This window comes from Pleurodeles waltl, chromosome 8, assembly GCF_031143425.1.
Source record: "Pleurodeles waltl isolate 20211129_DDA chromosome 8, aPleWal1.hap1.20221129, whole genome shotgun sequence".
Lineage (NCBI taxonomy): Eukaryota > Metazoa > Chordata > Amphibia > Caudata > Salamandridae > Pleurodeles > Pleurodeles waltl.
Genome location: NC_090447.1, coordinates 508,820,321 through 508,840,700, shown reverse-complemented (window position 1 = coordinate 508,840,700; position 20,380 = coordinate 508,820,321). Strand labels below are relative to the sequence as shown.

The following is a 20,380-nucleotide window of genomic DNA, read 5'->3' as shown; positions in this document are numbered from 1 at the left end:
CCTCGGATAGTTCTTTGAGAACGCTACACACACCTGCAGTGATTTTCTGAAGTGTTTTGTTCTTTCAATATAATACATGATGCAACGTCTTGCATTCAATGTGTGCAGACTTCTTTCTGTATTTGTCTTTGTCACATGTATGTGTCTTTGGATTTTGAAAGAAACTGGGTATCTGAATAGATTGATTAATATGGAATTGGGAAACCACTTTTGGTAAGAAAAAAGGATCTATCCTCATGACAATCATGTCTTTGTGAATTTGAAAGTAGGGCTCTTGAATAGTGACCGCTTGCAACTCACTAACCCTGCACAAGGAATTAATAGCCACTAAGAACGCAGTCTAACGTTAATGTCTGCAAAGTAGCTTTGTGTAGCGGCTCAAACTGTTTTCTCATGAGTTGTGAAAGCACAAGATTTAGGTTCCAAGTAGGCACTGGAACCCTCTGAGGAGGTGCTATCCACTTTGCCCCTTCTAGGAATCTTTTCAACACTGGTTATGTGAAGACACTTCTTCCCATTTGTCCACTTGTATACGCTACTATAGTGGCCAGATGAACTCTTAAAGAAACATAAATAAGCCATTCCTGTAGTAAATGGGTTAAAACTGTATTTTCCTTTGTAATCCCTTTGGTTAGTTTCTTATTCACACATCACAGTGTAAATCATTTCCATTTTACCATATAACATTTCCTTGTAACAGGTTTTCTGGCTTCTCTTAGAACAGCCATTGTGTTTTCTGGCAATTTCAAGTTTCTGAATTCTATGTCTTCAGGAACCATGCCGTTAATTGTAAATATTCTGGTTCTGGGTGCAGTACTGTAAGGAAATGCCTCCTTGGCATGGTTACCCCCTGACTTTTTGCCTTTGCTGATGCTATGTTTTGAACTGCTAACCAGGCCCCAGCACCAGTGTTCTTTCCCTAACCTGTACTTTTGTTTTCACAATTGGCACACCCTGGCATCCAGGTAAGTCCCTTGTAACTGGTACCCCTGGTACCAAGGGCCCTGATGCCAGGGAAGGTCTCTAAGGGCTGCAGCATATCTTATGCCACCCTGGGGACCCGTCACTCAGCACAGACACACTGCTTGCCAGCTTGTGTGTGCTGGTGAGGACAAAACGAGTAAGTCGACATGGCACTCCCCTCAGGGTGCCATGCCAACTTCACACTGCCTATGCAGTATAGCTAAGTCACCCCTCTAGCAGGCCTTACAGCCCTAGGCAGGGTGCACTATACCATAGGTGAGGGCACCAGTGCATGAGCACTGTGCCCCTACAGTGTCTAAGCAAAACCTTAGACATTGTAAGTGCAGGGTAGCCATAAGAGTATATGGTCTGGGAGTCTGTCAAACACGAACTCCACAGCACCATAATGGCTACACTGAAAACTGGGAAGTTTGGTATCAAACTTCTCAGCACAATAAATGCACACTGATGCCAGTGTAAATTTTATTTTAAAATACACCCCAGAGAGCACTTTAGAGGTGCCCCCCTGAAACCTTATCCGACTACCTGTGTAGGCTGACTGGTTCTAGCAGCCTGCCACACTCGAGACATGTTGCTGGCCACATGGGGAGAGTGCCTTTGTCACTCTGTGGCTAGTAACAAAGCCTGCACTGGGTGGAGATGCTATCACCTCCCCCAGGCAGGAGCTGTAACACCTGGCGGTGAGCCTCAAAGGCTCACCCTCTTTGTTCCAGCACCACAGGGCATTCCAGCTAGTGGAGTTGCCCGCCCCCTCCGGCCACAGCCCAACTTTTGGCGGCAAGGCCAGAGGAGATAATGAGAAAAACAAGGAGGAGTCACTGACCAGTCAGGACAGCCCCTAAGGCAACCTGAGCTGAAGTGACTTTGACTTTTAGGAATCCTCCATCTTGCAGATGGAGGATCCCCCCAATAGGGATAGGAATGTGACCCCCTCCCCTTGGGAGGAGGCACAAAGAGGGTGTAGCCACCCTCAGGGCTAGTAGCCATTGGCTACTGCCCTCCCTGACCTAAACACACCCCTAAATGCTGTATTTAGGGGCTCCCCAGAACCTAGGAACTCAGATTCCTGCAACCTAAGAAGAAGAGGACTGCTGAGCTGAAAAACCCTGCAGAGAAGACGGAGACACCAACTGCTTTGGCCCCAGCTCTACCGGCCTGTCTCCCCACTTCTAAAGACACTGCTCCAGGGGCGCTTTCCCCAGGACCAGCGACCTCTGAATCCTCAGAGGACTGCCCTGCTCTAGAAGGACCAAGAAACTCCCGAGAACAGCGGCCCTGTTCACCAAAGACTGCAACTTTGTTTCCAAAGAAGCAACTTAAAGACAACAGCATTTCCCGCCAGAAGCGTGAGACTTGCAACTCTGCACCTGGCGACCCCGACTCGACTGGTCGAGAAACAACGCTTCAGGGAGGACTCCCCGGCGACTCCGAGACTGTGAGTAACCAAAGTTGTCCCCCCTGAGCCCCCACAGGGACACCTGCAGAGGGAATCCCGAGGCTCCCCCTGACTGCGACTGTCTGATTCCCAGATCTCGATGCCTGGAAAAGACCCTGCACCTGCAGCCCCCAGGACCTGAAGGATCGGAACTCCAGTGCAGGAGTGACCCCCAGGAGGCCCTCTCCCTTGCCCAGGTGGTGGCTACCCCGAGGAACCCCCCCCTTGCCTGCATCGCTGAAGAGACCCCTTGGTCTCCCATTGATTCCTATTACAAACCCGACGTGTGTTGGCACACTGCACCCGGCCGCTCCGTGCTGCTGAGGGTGTACTTTTTGTGCTAACTTGTGTCCCCCCCGGTGCCCTACAAAACCCCCCTGGTCTGCCCTCCGAAGACGCGGGTACTTACCTGCTGGCAGACTGGAACCGGGGCACCCCCTTCTCCATTGAAGCCTATGTGTTTTGGGCACCACTTTGAACTCTGCACCTGACCGGCCCTGAGCTGCTGGTGTGGTAACTTTGGGGCTGCTCTGAACCCCCAACGGTGGGCTACCTTGGAGCCCAATTTAAACCCTGTAGGTGGTTTACTTACCTGCAAGAACTAACAATAACTTACCTCCCCTAGGAACTGTGAAAATTGCACTGTTTCTAGTTTTAAAATAGCTATATGTGTTTTATTTGAAAAGTATATATGCTATTGTGATTATTCAAAGTTCCTAAAGTACTTACCTGCAATACCTTTCATGCAAAGTATAACATGTAGAATTTGAACCTGTGGTTCTTAAAATAAACTAAGAAAATATATTTTTCTATACAAAAACCTATTGGCCTGGAATTGTCTTTGAGTGTGTGTTCCTCATTTATTGCCTGTGTGTATGTACAACAAATGCTTAACACTACTCCTTTGATAAGCCTACTGCTCGACCACACTACCACAAAATAGAGCATTAGTATTATCTCGTTTTGCCACTATCTTACCTCTAAGGGAAACCCTTGGACTCTGTGCATACTATTCCTTACTTTGAAATAGTGCATACAGAGCCAACTTCCTACAAGTACTATCTCTTTTTCCATAGACAGCAAATCTTGTCTTCTTCACAGACATTGGAAATTTCCCTGGGCTAACTGAATTAGTTCTGGAGTACCAGGTTTGTCTCGCCCATTGCGGCAATATTAGTATTAGCATCACCTGGCTTCTCTTGCATTTGTTAATCATGTGTGTGATAAGGGTATCGGTGGAAAAGCGTATGCAAACGTCCCTGACCAGTCTATCGAAAGGGCATTCCCTTGAGACTGAGGGTGTGATTGTCTGGAGGCAAAGTTTTGGAATTTTGGTTCCAAGGCGTTGCAAACAAGTCTATTGTTGGTGTTCCCCATTTCTTGAAAATGTTTTGCACCACCCTTTGGTTTAAATCCCATTCGTGTGAATATGAGGCCTGTATGCTTAGCTTGTCTTCTTCGCAATTCTCCTTCACCAGTAGATGAATTGCTTGAAACTCTATGCCTCTCTGAATCGTCCATCTCCAAAGATACTGGGCCAACTTTGAGAGGGGTGGCAATTGAGTCCCTCCCTGTTGTTGATGTAGAACATTGTTGTTTTATTGTTTGTCTGAATTAATACTGTCTTTCCATGAATATGGTTTTGGAACGCTTTCAGGGCAAGCCAAACCGTCTTTAATTCCAGCCAACTGATGTGTTGGACTGAGTCTTGGTTGGTCCATAGCCCTCTTACTTTTAGTGAGCCCATGTGAGCTCCCCAACCCACATGTGAGGCATCTGTGGTTACAGTTAGTGTTGGCTGCAGAAAAGGTCTTTCCTGAGTAATATTCTTCCTGTTGAACCATTCTTCCTGAACCCTTTGCATGACAACCACTGGATCTTCCCAACTAGCCGTTGCTTGAGATCATTGATTCTGAAGCCATTCCTGGATTGGTCTCATGTGTAGCCTCACATATGGGATTAAAGGAATGCATGATGCCATCTTTCCTAACAATTTCCCCACCGTCCTCTGAGTCCGAGCTTGCTCCCCTCTGCTATAGGAGAGTTTCCTCTATCAGGGACTGAATACTTTTCTTGCTGGGACACGCTTTTGCATGAATTGAGCTTAATTTTTCTCCCAAGAACACCTTCTCCTGTTCTGGTTCTCGTAATGACTTCTCTATGTTTAAGGAGAAACCTAGAGTGTGTAGAGTCTCCATCACATCTGAAATATCCGGTTTGCATTTTTTGGTAAGAGTGTGCTCTCACTCGCCAGTTGTCCAGGTATGGATACACATACATCCCTTTCCTTCTGAGGTGTGCTGCAACCACTGCTAAGCACTTTGTGAACACTCATGGGGCTGATTTTATTCCGAAAGCCAAGACTTTGAACTCTTAATGCTTTTAGTCGACTACAAACCTTAAATATTTCTTGTGCTTTGCCTTCATCTGGATGTGCAAGTAAGCATGTAATCCTCCTTTTGAAGTTGAGGTATAACTTCCTTTAAAGTTGTCATTTTTAACTTTTGAGCCTTTATGAATTTGGTGATGCACCTGCGGTCTAGAATTGGCTTAAGGGATCCGTCCACTTTGTGTATTAGGAGATATGTTGAGTCATTTCCTTTGATTATATGATCCCCTTTCCTTTGATATGATCCCGTGGTATTCCTTCTATAGCTTGTTTGTCTAGCAACTCCAAGCCTTCGTTTATAAGGCGATTTGTTTCTTCCTTCAAATGAACTCTTTTCCTTGGCTTCCCTCCAGGTGGGAATTTTATTAATTCTATGCAATATCCATGTTTTATTAAGTTTACTACCCATTTGTCCAAAGTTATTTTCTTCCACTCCTGGAGGAAAGATGTTATTCTTCCACCTACTGGTGGGCTGTGATGGAATTTTGTACTGATGATGTGATTTGTTGCATTCTTGTTTTGTGCTGCAGTGAAGTCACTTATTTGCTGGCGTTGAACTTCCTCTCGAAGTTTGACCTCTGGCTATATCTCGAAAGGTATTCCTATCTTGCTGGTTGTACTGCCAGTTTTGCTGTGAAGCGGCTGGTTGAGTGCTCACCCGGAACCCCTGGTGTATAATCCCCCATGAAATGAACCTCTGGAGGATGGTAATCTTGATGGGAAAGTTCCCCATCAAAATCTCCCTCGAAACTGCAATGCTTTCACTGATTTTGCAGTTTCATGGTTTTTCTTTAAATGATCCATTGAAAGGGGTGTTTATTTTGTTTGCTTCAACCTCTGGTTTGAAGCCAGGGATTCTTAACCGACAGTGCTGTCTTAATGTGACCCCCATCATTAACTGTCAACTTGAGGTGTCTGCTGCGCTAATGCTGATTTTAAGCAAGTACCGGCAATGTTCTTACTGATGTCCACCAAATGCGCAGCTCTCTTTTTATATTGTTCGGGAAGGTGTTTCATTAACTCCCCTTTTTCTTCTCAATGCTGATGTCTATGTCTATTTAGAAGAGCATTTTAGTTTGCAATGGGCCACTGGTTCGCCGCACAGCATTCAGACCTTCTGCTCATGACCTCCATTTTCTTGCTCTCCCTGTCTGGGGGTGGGCCTGATATTGAGGGAATGCTTGCTCTCTTCCTAGCCTTTGGTGTTATAATAGAGTCTGCAGGGACTTATCCCTTTATATACAGCAAAACTTTTGAGGAGAACTTGTATTTTTTCTGTGCTCTGGGAGTTACTGCCTTACAGGTTGCCAGTTCTTTAAATGCCTCGCTGCCATTGGGCAGAACACTTGAAAGCATGGGCAAATATAGATTCTTTGTTTGAGTCGGCAACAGTGTCTCTAACAGGAAACATGACTGTGGTTTGTCCTCTTCCAACTGCACATTGAAACACTGCTCCATTCTTTATGACCAGATTGCACATTCTTATGTCATCCAGGGGAGATACTTTCGAAGAATAGGACTCAACATCTTCCTCAGGAGAGTCCTCTTCCAGATCTTCCCAATGAGTCTCCCTGTGCTCTCCTTCCTCTGAAGGTTGAACATAACCTTGCTCTTCCTCCTCCTCATAATACATCCCCTCTGCCTCTTCTTGAGGCTCAGGTGTCATTGGGGGTCAAATTTCTTTTTCTGCTGGCTCGGGGATATCTTTCGAGGTTTTTTGAGGTATCCTGAATGCTTTTAGACTTTCATCAAACTCTCTTCTCTTTTGAATAATGCAACCATTTTGGCCTCAAGACTTTTCTTTTTGATCTCCATTTTGACCGTCCGGTCTTTGAGGCTGTTTGTAATCGGTTTCCTTCACGACGTTGAAGTCGAAGCCTCTTTCACTGTTTTCTCTGCCTCCGAGCTTTATTGGCTTCTGTGTGCATCGAGGGCCCTGAATGGGGATACAGCGTCTTTAACGTCCCCGTATTTGGACAACTCGTGTTTTTTCGAACCCTTCTCTTCTCCGGGAACCCCCCCTCGAGGGTTCCGTGGGATTCTTTTCCATGTGTTTTGCCTGCGGACGGTGAGTGTTTCAACGGCATGGCCCCCTTTAGGTGTCGCAAGTCTGATTTCTTTGACACAAGAAGTTCTACAGAGGTCTGAGTCTCTTACTTCCTTGTGGATTTTTTTCGGTGCCTTCTCTCCGATCTCTATGATGTCCCAGTCACCCTCTGAAGACTCTACCTCTGCAATATTTTCTTTCTCGTCACTTGAAAGACCAAGCTCTATCAATGATAGTCTTAATTTCTGCCCTTCAAGAGAAGGGTGTGCCATTCTTTGTTTTTGTCTCACTCTCGGTGTCTTCGGTGCAAAAGCCGAGCAGGCGAGGCAGCCCTTGCTCCGATGGTTGACGGGAAGGCAAATACTGCACACAGGATGTTTGTCTTTCTGTGTGTATTTATGGTGGCAATTCTTACAGAATTAAAAAGGTGTGTTTTTGTTCACGCCACGTGGGGAGCCCCCCTGACTAGGTATTCGCGACTATCTGTTGGTGAAATAAAAATACAAGCCACAGCCGCTCACTTCATCCGCTCTGTGATTGCATCTTCTGCAGGAATTCTTCCCCTTTGTCGACTTCCTTCACAGTTTTTCCGTAATTCTTCAAAGCTCCTCGTTCAGTTGAAGACATCTCCATGAAAATATCCAGACCCAACAGCAGAAAAAAATAATCTGAAGATGGCAAAGTGGGGTGGAGACTACTGAAGGAAGTGGGCCAACGTCACAAGGATACAGCAAATAGAGGTCCGTCAACGCCCACCAACTAACAAAGGTAGAGAAAGAAGTAGTAAAACATTTAGGAAAATAGGAGTAAACCTAGACCCAACCACTAGATGGAGGAGTAATGAACAGCATGTGAATCCAGAAAAGATTCACGCTGCAAAGCCAACAAGTTTCAGCTGAACTCATATAGTTTTGTTTATGGTAAAAGCCATGTTAATGATAACATGCATTTGAAGAAGATGAATCTTGGGGTATTCCCCAAACGAAGGACGATACTCCCAGCATCGGTTCTTGTGTTGCTATGCAGATGGCTTCCTTTTGCTTACGATTTGGACTTAGAGAATTCAATGGTCGTACTAAATCTGATCCAAATCGCGCTCCCACTTTCAAGCGAGGGTGCTCTTCCAGTACTATTGATTATTTCCTAGTCGATATTAGGCTATGGTTAAATACTTTGGATATGAAGGTGGAACCCCGCTATGATAGCGACCACCACCCTCTAAGTCTTATTCTATCCAATCAAGCTTTTGGGAGAGCCCAGCATCTAGAGATCACAGATGTCCCAATCCCCCGTCTGAATCTTAGGCAAACTCGTGTCAGCTGGCCAAAAGTTACATCTAATCCATTCCTGATTAAGCAAATTTACTCTTCCTTTCTACAGCTGCTCTCTAGTTTTGATGAGCAAGAGGTTGATAGTATTCCAATCTTGAACATCCATGTTGAATTGATAAATATCCTACAGAACTTTTTCTACAAAGAAACCACTTCTAGGTATACTCCTGATACCATCCGATCTAGAGAATGGTTCAACCAAGATTGTGACCACGCAAGGCTCAATCTTAAATTGGCCCTCCAAAAGCACTCACAGGAGGAGATCAGGGCAGCCAGACTAAGTTATACCAAGGCCCTGGATCTAGCAAAGAAAAATTGGGAATTTGAGATCTGGCAGAAGCTGCTGGAGGCAGTCAAAAATCGAGATGAGAGTTCTTTTTGGAGGTTGCTGACCAACAGGCATAGAGGGGGCAATGACACTTTAAATTTGCACATCCAGCCCAAAAGATGGGTGGCCCCTTTCTCTTAGATCTATACCTCATCCATACAGCAGGACCTTGTGGACCATAGGGGTGACAAATGCAGACCTCTTATTGAAGGATCCACGGAGGACATTGTTTTCACAATTGCTGAAACTACAGCAGCTATTAATTCTCTAAAATCCGCTAAGGCTACTGGTCCTGATATGATACCGGGGGACCTGTTTAAGTCTGAACCCGTAATTTGGGCGTGGTATATAAATACATTGTCGAATGCCATCGCAGCAGGTGTCCCTAGCCCTGATTCGTGGCTCGGGCAGAAATGAACCCTATCCATAAAAAAGGAGACGTGGGACTGCCCGCAAATTATCGCCCAATTAGTCCCATTGATAACCTACAAAAAAAATTCTCTTCGAAAGTCCCAGATAGGCTTATGGATTGGGTTCAAGCTAACCAGGTTTTATCCTCCCTCCCCCCCCCCCCCCCCGGCCGGTTTTCGCCCAAGAATTAGTACTATGGACCAAGTTTTTAGGCTCCTCCTGCTACTCTGGAAATACGTTACTCTGGCTAAACAAAACTTGTGCGTTGCTTTTGTTGACCTAAAGTCCGCCTTTGATCTCGTCCGTGGGAAGTCCTAAACAAAATTGGTGTCCAGAGGAATCTGGTGCACCTAATTCGAAGGTTGCATGAGAACACCTACGCTCGAGTAAGATGGGGCAGTCAGGGGAAACTTACCGATCGCATAAATATCAGGCAGGGGTACGCCAGGGCTGTGTCCTTGCACCCACTCTTTTTTCTTTGTTTACTAATGAGGTGGTGCAAGTTGTATCTGACTGCCAAAATGATGCCCCTTCACTGAACAATTCAAAAGTTCCAATCCTTTTATTTGCTGATGACTCCCTTCTGATCTCCAAAACACCTATGGGCCTTCAGGTTCTCCTGAATAGGTTCAGTGTGTTTTGTGCAGACCATGGATTGAAGCTTAATTCTAATAAAACTAAATTTAAGATTTTTGGTCTTGGTCGCACCAAACGGTGCAATATTTTACTTAACGAGGTTCCTCTGAGCAAGGTATGCTTTATTGATTACCTAGGGGTGAGAATCAGCAATGACATGAACTGGCAGGCCCAGGTGGGAAAAAGTTTAGCTCTTTTAGCACGTAGGTCAGGGGCAATGTTTCGTTTCCAAAAGTCTAATACTGCGAAAGTTGTTTCCCCAGCCCTTAAAATCTACCTAGCAAAGGCTCAGAGCGCTGCGGTTTATGGTGCAGAGGTTTGGGGCTGCATTAAAACTAGTAAATTATCTGTGGGGGAAAATAACTTTGTAAGATCGCTTTTGGTATGTCCTTGCAGCACTCCCTTGGTTCCAGTGTTTCTGGACTTAGGGTTCTCCCACATTTCTGATGTAATAGCTCTAAGGCCTCTAACCTTTTGGGTTCGTATTTGGACTACCCCTGAATTAGTCATATACAAGGAGTCTTTGCAAGATCTACTGGATAGACCAAACGTACTCTCTATCCCTTGGCTCAAGTACATTTCGTATTGGTTTCATACTTTGGAACTTAGTGACTTTTGGAGCCAGCCCCATAATTTAAGGCGGGCTCACAAGGAACATTTTAAATCAATTTACTGGTCCCATGTTAGGAACAATTATCTGTTATGTACCTCATATGGTAGGTTGACATCCCAATTTCTTGATTTCAAGTGGTATCCTCACTTTGAACCCTTTCTAGATTTGATTTCTGATCAACTAAGCAAAAGTTTGTATGTTCGGTTCAGGTATGGATGCCTTCCCCTGAAGTCTTTTACTAGTTCATGGTGCTCTACTTCGCTAACCGATCAATGCCCAAGTTGTAACGGCCCTGCAGAAACTGTAGTGCACTTTATGTTTATGTGTCCTGCTTTGGGCTTGTTCGGCAGAAATGGCTCCGTCCTGCCTGCCGGAATTTGGGGTTGAGAACGTGTAAAGATGCCCTAAGATTGATGATGAGAGACTGCTCCTCCTTTTTAACTTGTGCGGTCAGCAAGTTCCTTGCGTCCGCATGGCACATACGTACATATTTTTTTTTAAATCATAGTGACTTGCTATTAATTGAACATGGATCTCAACTTATTTAATGTAAATATTGTTTATATAATAGTTTTAAGCTCAATGAGTCTTTTACCAAATTAACAATGAGGAAGCTAAAGATCGACGATTCTTCCTCACATGTAGGAGGGGAGATACATGTGAGATCTACATCAATACTTTTTTGTATATTCACAGATTTTTTATTTTTATTTTCATTATTACTTTTTAACCTTTGATATTATATATCTATTATGTACAGATTATGGTTTTATTGCTGTAAATTATTGCTTTGATGGTTAAATTAGACCGAATAAAGCTTGTATGAGTCTCGATAACATACATTTAAAATGATTACTGCAAATTAATAACTAACCATCACAAGAATCTATCTTCAAAGCCAGGCACTGATAGCTAATCTTAATAAAAGCAGTTCATTTATGGAATTGTCATACAGATTTCAAAATTCGACCGCATTCTTTATTACAAATGAATTCATATCACTCATTAGTCAGATCATAATCTTAAATACTGTATCATACTAAACAATTTACACATTAATATCTACAGCATTATTGAAGCATCTAATCCACTGTGAACAGAATGTATACGTATACAACTGGAGTAATATCCAAGTACTAGGTATATTAAATACATCATGTCACAAGGTAGGTCTTTGCAAGTCCTTTCATGTTTCACCTTATTTGTGCTCCATTCAAGGTTTGCAATACACAGGTTATGATTACTTAATACAATTAACTGATGATAAAAACACTGGACAGTTTTGAGAAGGAAATAAAATGTTGTAAACAAACAAGAGGGACTAACATGATTACCATTCATGCAGAATCTTAACTTTTGCAAAGAAAAAGAATGATAAAATACAAATATCAGAAACTGGGGATTATAACCTGTAGATAGCAGAAAACTAAATTAAAATGAATTAAGTTCTGAATTAGTCGCAAATGAACATATAACTCTCCTCTACCTTGAAGTGATTTTTAAAGAAATACTTGATGCTCTGAAAGAGAAAACAACCCACCCACAAAAAAGGAATGGACAACGCGAAGGAGGGAAAGATGAAAGAGAAGGGGTAAATTGCTGAATCACCTGCTATCTCCTGCATTTTTTTCCTGGTCTGCTACTCACGGTTTGGGTCTCTAGACACCCACCCCATACGCAAGCTGGCCACATCCATAGTGCCCCCTACCCTATTTCTGTGGATAAAGTTCATATCCAGCATAATCACATATGTAAATACAAATTCAACTGTTACAGACAGGAGTGGAGAACCACAGAATCATAATTATAAGCAGTATATACAAGAGGGTTAACCCTTGCAAGCCCACCTGGCAACTTTGTTACACATATCTCAAAACAAAAACAGCTGAACACATTTACACCAATCAAATGAAAGGCTGCTTTCTGAGTAAAGTTCTACTTTCACTCTAAATTTGGGGTAAATCTGTTCTAGGTGTGAGCACAATTTTCACTGGACCCTTAATCTTGTTCTGCCTGCATGGACTGCATAAAATTTGGCATACCTGACCAAAGCTGACTACGGGTAAGCAATTACAAATTATTTTGAGATCCATTCATAGGGTAAAAATTTATATGGCAATCTAAAAAAATGCCTTTTCAATGTAAAGTGTATCTGAGCCATAACTAACCAGTGGCGAATTTCAGTGGGAGAGATATGGAAAATGTCACTTACCCAGTGTACATCTGTTCGTGGCATTAGTCGCTGCAGATTCACATGCTGTGCACATTCCGCCATCTGGTGTTGGGCTCGGAGTGTTACAAGTTGTTTTTCTTCGAAGAAGTCTTTTTCGAGTCACGAGACAGAGGGACTCCTCCCATTTTGACTCCATTGCGCATGGGCGTCGACTCCATCTTAGATTGTTTTCCCCGCAGAGGGTGAGGTAGGAGTTGTGTATGCTAGTAATAGTGCCCATGCAATGGAGTGAATACGTATGTACATAATGAAGTTTAAAGTAATATATTTACAAATTTACAAATGTTCAAGATCAACTTCGAAACGGCTACAGGCTCCCGGGGAGGCGGGTGGGCGCATGTGAATCTGCAGCGACTAATGCCACGAACAGATGTACACTGGGTAAGTGACATTTCCCGTTCGATGGCATGTGTAGCTGCAGATACACATGCTGTGCATAGACTAGTAAGCAGTTATCTCCCCAAAAGCGGTGGTTCAGCCTGTAGGAGTTGAAGTTGTTTGAAATAATGTTCGGAGTACCGCTTGACCTACTGTGGCTTGTTGTGAAGTTAACACATCTACACAGTAGTGCTTGGTAAATGTATGAGGCGTAGACCGTGTTGCTGCCTTACATATTTCGTTCATTGGAATATTTCCTAGAAAGGCCATGGTAGCACCTTTCTTTCTGGTTGAGTGTGCCTTTGGTGTAATAGGCAGCTCTCTTTTAGCTTTAAGATAGCAGGTTTGAATGCACTTAACTATCCATCTAGCAATGCCTTGTTATGAAATTGGATTTCCTGTGTGAGGTTTTTGAAAGGCAATAAATAGTTGTTTTGTTTTTCTAATTAGTTTTGTTCTGTCAATGTAGTACATTAGTGCTCTTTTGATGTCTAATGTATGTAGTGCTCTTTCAGCTACAGAATCTGGCTGTGGGAAGAACACTGGTAATTCTACCGTTTGATTCAAGTGGAACGGTGATATAACTTTTGGCAAAAATTTAGGATTTGTCCTTAGAACTACTTTATTTTTATGTATTTGAATAAATGGTTCTTGTATGGTAAATGCTTGAATTTCACTCACTCCTCTTAGAGATGTGATGGCAATTAAAAATGCAACTTTCCACGTTAAGTATTGCATTTCACAAGAGTGCATGGGTTCAAAAGGTGGACCCATGAGTCGTGTTAATACAATGTTGAGGTTCCATGAAGGCACTGGTGGTGTTCTTGGTGGTATAATTCTCTTTAGGCCTTCCATAAATGCTTTTATGACTGGTATCCTAAATAATGAAGTTGAGTGCGTAATTTGTAGGTAAGCTGAAATTGCAGTAAGATGTATTTTTATGGAAGAGAAAGCTAGTTTTGACTTCTGCAAATGTAGTAAGTATCCTACTATATCTTTTGCGGATGCATGTAAGGGTTGATTTTGATTATTATGGCAGTAATAAACAAATCTTTTCCACTTATTTGCATAGCAGTGTCTAGTGGTAGGCCTCCTAGCTTGTCTTATGACCTCCATACATTCTTGTGTGAGGTCTAAGTGTCCGAATTCTAGGATTTCAGGAGCCAAATTGCTAGATTCATCGATGCTGGATTTGGATGCCTGATTTGTTGTTTGTGTTGTGTTAACAGATCTGGTCTGTTTGGTAGTTTGGCATGAGGTACTACTGAGAGGTCCAGTAGTGTTGTGTACCAAGGTTGTCTTCCCATGTTGGTGCTATTAGTATGAGTTTGAGTTTGTTTTGACTCAACTTGTTTACTAGATACGGAAGGAGTGGGAGAGGGGGAAAAGCGTACGCAAATATCCTTGACCAGTTCATCCATAGCGCATTGCCCTGAGACTGATGTTGTGGGTATCTGGATGCGAAGTTTTGGCATTTTGAGTTTTCCTTTGTTGCAAATAAATCTATTTGTGGTGTTCCCCACATTTGAAAGTAAGTGTCCAGTATTTGGGGGTGAATTTCCCATTCGTGGATCTGTTGGTGATCTCGAGAGAGATTGTCTGCTAACTGATTCTGAATTCCTGGAATAAATTGTGCTATTAGGCGAATGTGGTTGTGAATCGCCCAATGCCATATTTTCTGTGTCAGGAGACACAACTGTGTCGAGTGTGTCCCGCCCTGTTTGTTTAGGTAATACATTGTTGTCATGTTGTCTGTTTTGACAAGAATGTATTTGTGGGTTATTATGGGTTGAAATGCTTTTAGCGCTAGAAATACCGCTAACAGTTCTAAGTGATTTATGTGAAACTGTCTTTGCTGTATGTCCCATTGTCCTTGGATGCTGTGCTGATTGAGGTGTGCTCCCCACCCTGTCATGGAAGCATCTGTCGTTATCACGTATTGTGGCACTGGGTCTTGGAAAGGCCGCCCTTGGTTTAGATTTATATTGTTCCACCATTGAAGCGAGATGTATGTTTTGCGGTCTATCAACACCAGATCTAGAAGCTGACCCTGTGCTTGTGACCATTGTGATGCTAGGCACTGTTGTAAGGGCCGCATGTGCAACCTTGCATTTGGGACAATGGCTATGCATGAAGACATCATGCCTAGTAGTTTCATTACTATTTTGACTTGTATACTTTGTTTTGGATTCATGGCTTGTATTACATTGTGAAATGTTTGAACTCTTTGTGGACTTGGAGTGGCAATCCCTTTTGCTGTGTTGATTGTTGCTCCCAAGTATTGCTGTGTTTGACACGGCAGAAGGTGTGATTTTGCGTAGTTGATTGAGAAACCTAGTTTGTGTAGGATTTCTATGACATATTTTGTGTGGTGTGAACACCGTTTTTGCGTGTTGGTTTTGATTAACCAATCGTCTAGGTACGGGAACACATGTATTTGCTGCCTTCTGATATGTGCAGCTACTACTGCCAGGCATTTTGTAAAAACTCTTGGCGCAGTTGTAATTCCGAATGGCAACACTTTGAATTGGTAATGTATCCCTTGGAATACAAACCTTAGGTACTTTCTGTGTGAAGGATGTATTGGTATATGGAAATATGCATCCTTTAAGTCTAGTGTTGTCATGTAGTCTTGTTGTTTGAGCAGTGGGATTACATCTTGTAAAGTAACCATGTGAAAGTGGTCTGATTTGATGTAGGTATTTAACGTTCTGAGATCTAGTATAGGTCTGAGTGTTTTGTCTTTTTTGGGTATCAGAAAGTACAGTGAGTAAACTCCTGTGTTTAATTCTTGTTTTGGTACTAATTCTATTGCTTCTTTTTGTAGCAATGCTTGAACTTCTAGTCCTAGAAGCTCTATATGTAGTTTTGTCATACTGTGTGTTTTCGGTGGGACGTTTGGAGGGAATTTTAGAAAGTCTATGCAATAACCATGCTGGATAATTGCTAAGACCCAAGTGTCTGTTGTTATTTCCTCCCAATGTGTGTAAAACTTGGTTAGTCTCCCCCCCACAGGTGTTATGTGTTGGGGTTTTGTGATCTTGGAGTCACTGTTTGTTTGGAGGAGTTTTGGGACTTCGGAATTTTCCCCTATTCCTTTGAAATTGTCCTCCTCTATATTGTCCCCGAAAACCTCCCCGCTGATACTGGCTCTGGTAAGTGGGCTTTGTTTGTGAGGTTGTGGCTTCTGTGGTCTGCCCTCAAAACCCCCCTCGAAATTGTGTCTTTCGAAATGTGCCAGTTTTTCTATGGCAGTGTCCACCTCCGGCCCAAACAACTGCTGTCCGTTGAATGGCATATTTAGCACAGCTTGCTGTATCTCTGGTTTAAATCCTGATGTACGCAGCAATGCATGTCTCCTTATTGTTACTACTGTGTTGACAGTCCTAGCAGCTGTGTCTGCAGCATCCATTGCTGACCGTATCTGATTATTAGAGATACTCTGTCCCTCTTCTACCACTTGCTGCGCTCTTTTTTGGAACTCTTTTGGTAAATGCTCAATAAAGTGTTGCATCTCATCCCAATGGGCCCTATCATATCTGGCTAACAAAGCTTGGGAACTTGCAATGCGCCACTGGTTTGCTGCCTGTGCCGCCACCCTTTTGCCTGCTGCATCGAATTTTCTACTTTCTTTATCTGGAGGCGGTGCATCTCCAGAAGAATGTGAGTTGGCTCTTTTGCGCGCTGCTCCCACTACAACAGAATCTGGTGTTAGCTGTTGTGTGATGTACACTGGGTCTGTTGGTGGCGCTTTATATTTTTTATCTACTCTTGGAGTAATGGCTCTCCCCTTGACAGGTTCTTCAAACACTTGTTTGGAGTGTTTGAGCATTCCGGGTAACATCGGAAGACTTTGATATTGACTGTGTGTAGACGACAGTGTATTAAAAAGAAAGTTGTCTTCAATGGGTTCTGAATGAAGGCTGACATTGTGAAATGCTGCAGCTCTTGATACCACTTGAGCGTAGCCTGTACTATCCTCTGGTGGCGATGGCCTTGCTGGATAGCATTCAGGGCTATTATCTGACACTGGTGCGTCATAAAGGTCCCATGCGTCAGGGTCATCTTGACTCATTCCGGTATGAGTTGGTGATTGCATCATTGGTGGAGTAGCTACAGGTGATGGTGGTGGAGAGTGATGTGGGGATGGTGGTGGTGTCACTTGTTTAGCCACCTTTGCGGGTGGCTGTTTGTCCTTGTCTTGGAAGGCAAGTTTACGTTTCATCTTGATCGGAGGAAGAGTGCTGATCTTCCCCGTATCTTTTTAGGAATAAAGAGCCTTCTTTGTGTGTGATCTGGCTCTATTATCTCTAATTCTTGTTGAAATCGGTGTGTCTTCATTTGTGAGGACAGTCCCTGTTCCTCTGAATAGGAACCACTTTTCGGTTCCGAGGCCGGATGTTTCGGTACCGAAACCTTTTCGACAGTCTTTTTCGGCTCGGACGAAACCTTTTTTATTTTCGGCGTCGTGCCTTCTCGATGCCGAGCCATTTCGGTGCCACTGTCTCGATGCCGAATCTTCTCGGACCCGCTATCTCGGACCCGAGAGTGCTGTGTGCCGGTATCTCGACCGGAGTCGGATGACTTCGACACCAGCTCGCCCTTTTTCGGTGCCGATGGACGGTCACCTATTTTTCGGGTTAAGCCATGGCCTGTTGGCGGTGGCGTCCCCTGGGCTTTAGCGGTCTTCTCATGAGTTTTCTGCTTCGACGTCTTACTCACGGTTTTCGGCGTTTCCTCGGGATCAACCTCCTCCGAGTCCGATTCCTGGGTGGAGAAAGTTTCTTCCTCCTCTTCGAAACGCCCTTGTCCTGTCGGCGCCGACGCCATCTGTAGTCTTCTGGCTCTTCGGTCCCTGAGTGTCTTCCTGGACCGAAACGCTCGACAGGCCTCACAAGTATCCTCCATGTGTTCTGGTGACAAACATAAGTTACAGACCAGGTGTTGATCTGTATATGGATACTTGTTATGGCATTTTGGACAGAAGCGGAATGGGGTCCGTTCCATCAGCCTTGAAGAGACACGTGGCCAGGCCGACCAGGCCCCGACGGGGATCGACAAAAAACCCCGAAGGGCCACCGGAGCTCTTCTTAATTCGGTGTCGATCTGTTGTAACTAACCCGATACCGAACGCAAACAATACCGATGATTTTTCCGAGATTCTAACTAACTTTCCGACCCGAAACCCGGAGCGAAAAGGAACACGTCCGAACCTGATGGCGGAAAAAAAACAATCTAAGATGGAGTCGACGCCCATGCGCAATGGAGTCGAAATGGGAAGAGTCCCTCGGTCTCGTGACTCGAAAAAGACTTCTTCGAAGAAAAACAACTTGTAACACTCCGAGCCCAACACCAGATGGCAGGATGTGCACAGCATGAGTATCTGCAGCTACACATGCCATCGAACATATATATATATATATATATATATATATATATATATATATACACAGTGAAAAATGAAGAGATGCATGACCTATCATTTAAGCAATTCGGTGCCAGGGAATATTTTGAAGGTGACAACCTAGAGAAGATGAAGAAAACAAATGATCTTTAGTTTTTTGTAATAGACATTACCTATTAGAGGGTATAAGAATACACATTTGTTTAATAAATGTGTCCCAAGAATTAACAAAAACAACTCACAGTAATATAACTGCCATTCATACGAATAGCCTAACTCTGCAAGGGATGCATTCTAATGTTTAAAGAGGCGTTTCATCTAAGTGTGAATAGTGAACTACCAGATCTATTGAACACAAGGAAAAGCAATGGTTCAACTGGAGAAATTCTCAAGACCTCATTGAAAGATTCCTACTTCTGCAAATGCTGGCAGAGCAACAGGGAGTAAAATGTGGGGAACTACACTATTCACCTTGCACTAGTTTTTTCAATCATATATAATTTTAACATAGCATCTCAAATAAATACAGGGTGTCTGGTTGAATTCAAAGGCTGTACATTTCTCAAGGTAGATTCACTGTAGTGACTGGAGGTAGAGGCCTGCCAATCTGCGGCACAGGTGGCAGGGTAGTGGGACCAGCAACATAGGAGACCGTATGTAGGAGATAGAGGGAAGCGAAGAGAGGTGGGGGGAAAGGCAGGCAAGTGAGGGAGGAAGGTGTGTTGCAGAACAATCACTATTTCTTTGCACCATGGATACAATGCTATGTTGTCAAATAAAAAGTGATTTCAACTCTACCTTTGCCATAGTGTATGTATCCTGCAAGGATGCAATTTTCTGCTGGTAAGCATTTGTAGTTCGTTGCTGTTGCTCCATGCATGTCCTCAATTGTTCCTGAAGCCTGTGCTTTTCTGCAGACAGTTCTGCCACCTGAATCTAAAAACATGCATCTTCAAAGATTTATTAACATTTATAGTGTTCGAATACAGAAACGATAGCCATTAACATACGATTATTTTTTGTCTAAAAAAATAAAAATAAAAAAAACCTTCAAGAAATCAAACAAAGTTGTTTGTAAGCAACCAAAAGAGTGGCAAGAAAATGGACAGGATATTTTTTACAGTTAAAAAACAACAACACATTATTTTGGCTACGAACGTTTGCATGTTGGCTCTTCTTTTATGCTAGCTAATGTGCCAAAGACAAACCAATGAGAGGAGTTTACAGAGGAAAGAGCTACAACATGAATAAAGTCTTCAAACACAGATAGACCTTGTGTCATACTGGGCATTGAAACCATCTGCACCACATATTCTACATGGCATAAACCCTAATATTTTAGACATCATCAAAAAGAGTAGTGTAAAAAACGCACCATTTTTTGTGCACACTACTCCTTCAGCCCCCTGAAAAAAGTCTTTAAATTGCCAGTTGTGCCCAGAGATCCTGTCGACCTCCTTCGGACAACAGACTGGCTAGCTCAGAAAATATAAACTGAAACGTGCCTGCTTATATATTGTCTTAACATGTAAATATGCCCACATCGTTAAAATGAACTACTGATGTTTACAGAAGTTTGTGTTGAAGTGAATTATTTTACCTCCTTCCTTCGAATCACACTTGTAACTGCAGATTAATTTTGTAGAATTTCTAATACATGCGGAGAGTGACTCCCGTCACTTTATTATGTCTCCCATGATACAGTAGAAAACGAGGATGACTAACTGTACAAATCAGACTGTAACAACAGTTTAGCGACACAGATGTCACTTAATCTGTGAGCAAACAGAAAGATTTAAGTAAAGTGTTAAGCAAAGAAGCCGAGATAAAGCTTACAGGCTTGCCTTTTGTAAAGTGTTGAGCCCTAGAAACAGTGCAAAGATCTATTTGTATATGTACGTACACACTTAAATCATGTGCTGAGGAAACAGCAATATGCCTTGGAACTGAGAAACACACACTGGTCAACACGCCTACAACATCACGCAAACAGGGCAGTAGATACATTGACATTCACAAGGATGGAAAGATTTAGGTAGAATGCAACATGAAGTCAGCCCTGCACACAGACCAAGACACAGAGGTATACACACAAATGCACATGCTAGTAAACAAAAACAGGCAGTCAGACAGAATAGGTGTAAAAAAACAAAACATATACATGGAAACATTGCCACAGACCATCACATTT

The 20,380-nt window shown here is 43.2% G+C and overlaps 1 protein-coding gene across 2 annotated transcripts in view; it reads right to left on the bottom strand.

Moving 5' to 3' along the window:
• Positions 1-20,380, bottom strand: part of GCC2 (GRIP and coiled-coil domain containing 2) — a 418,679-nt gene that overhangs the window by 105,526 nt on the left and 292,773 nt on the right. For both annotated transcript variants that reach the window (XM_069204470.1, XM_069204471.1), the window contains exon 16: positions 18,988-19,125. In XM_069204470.1, the coding sequence (XP_069060571.1) occupies positions 18,988-19,125 (138 nt within the window). The remainder of the gene's footprint in view (positions 1-18,987; positions 19,126-20,380) is intronic.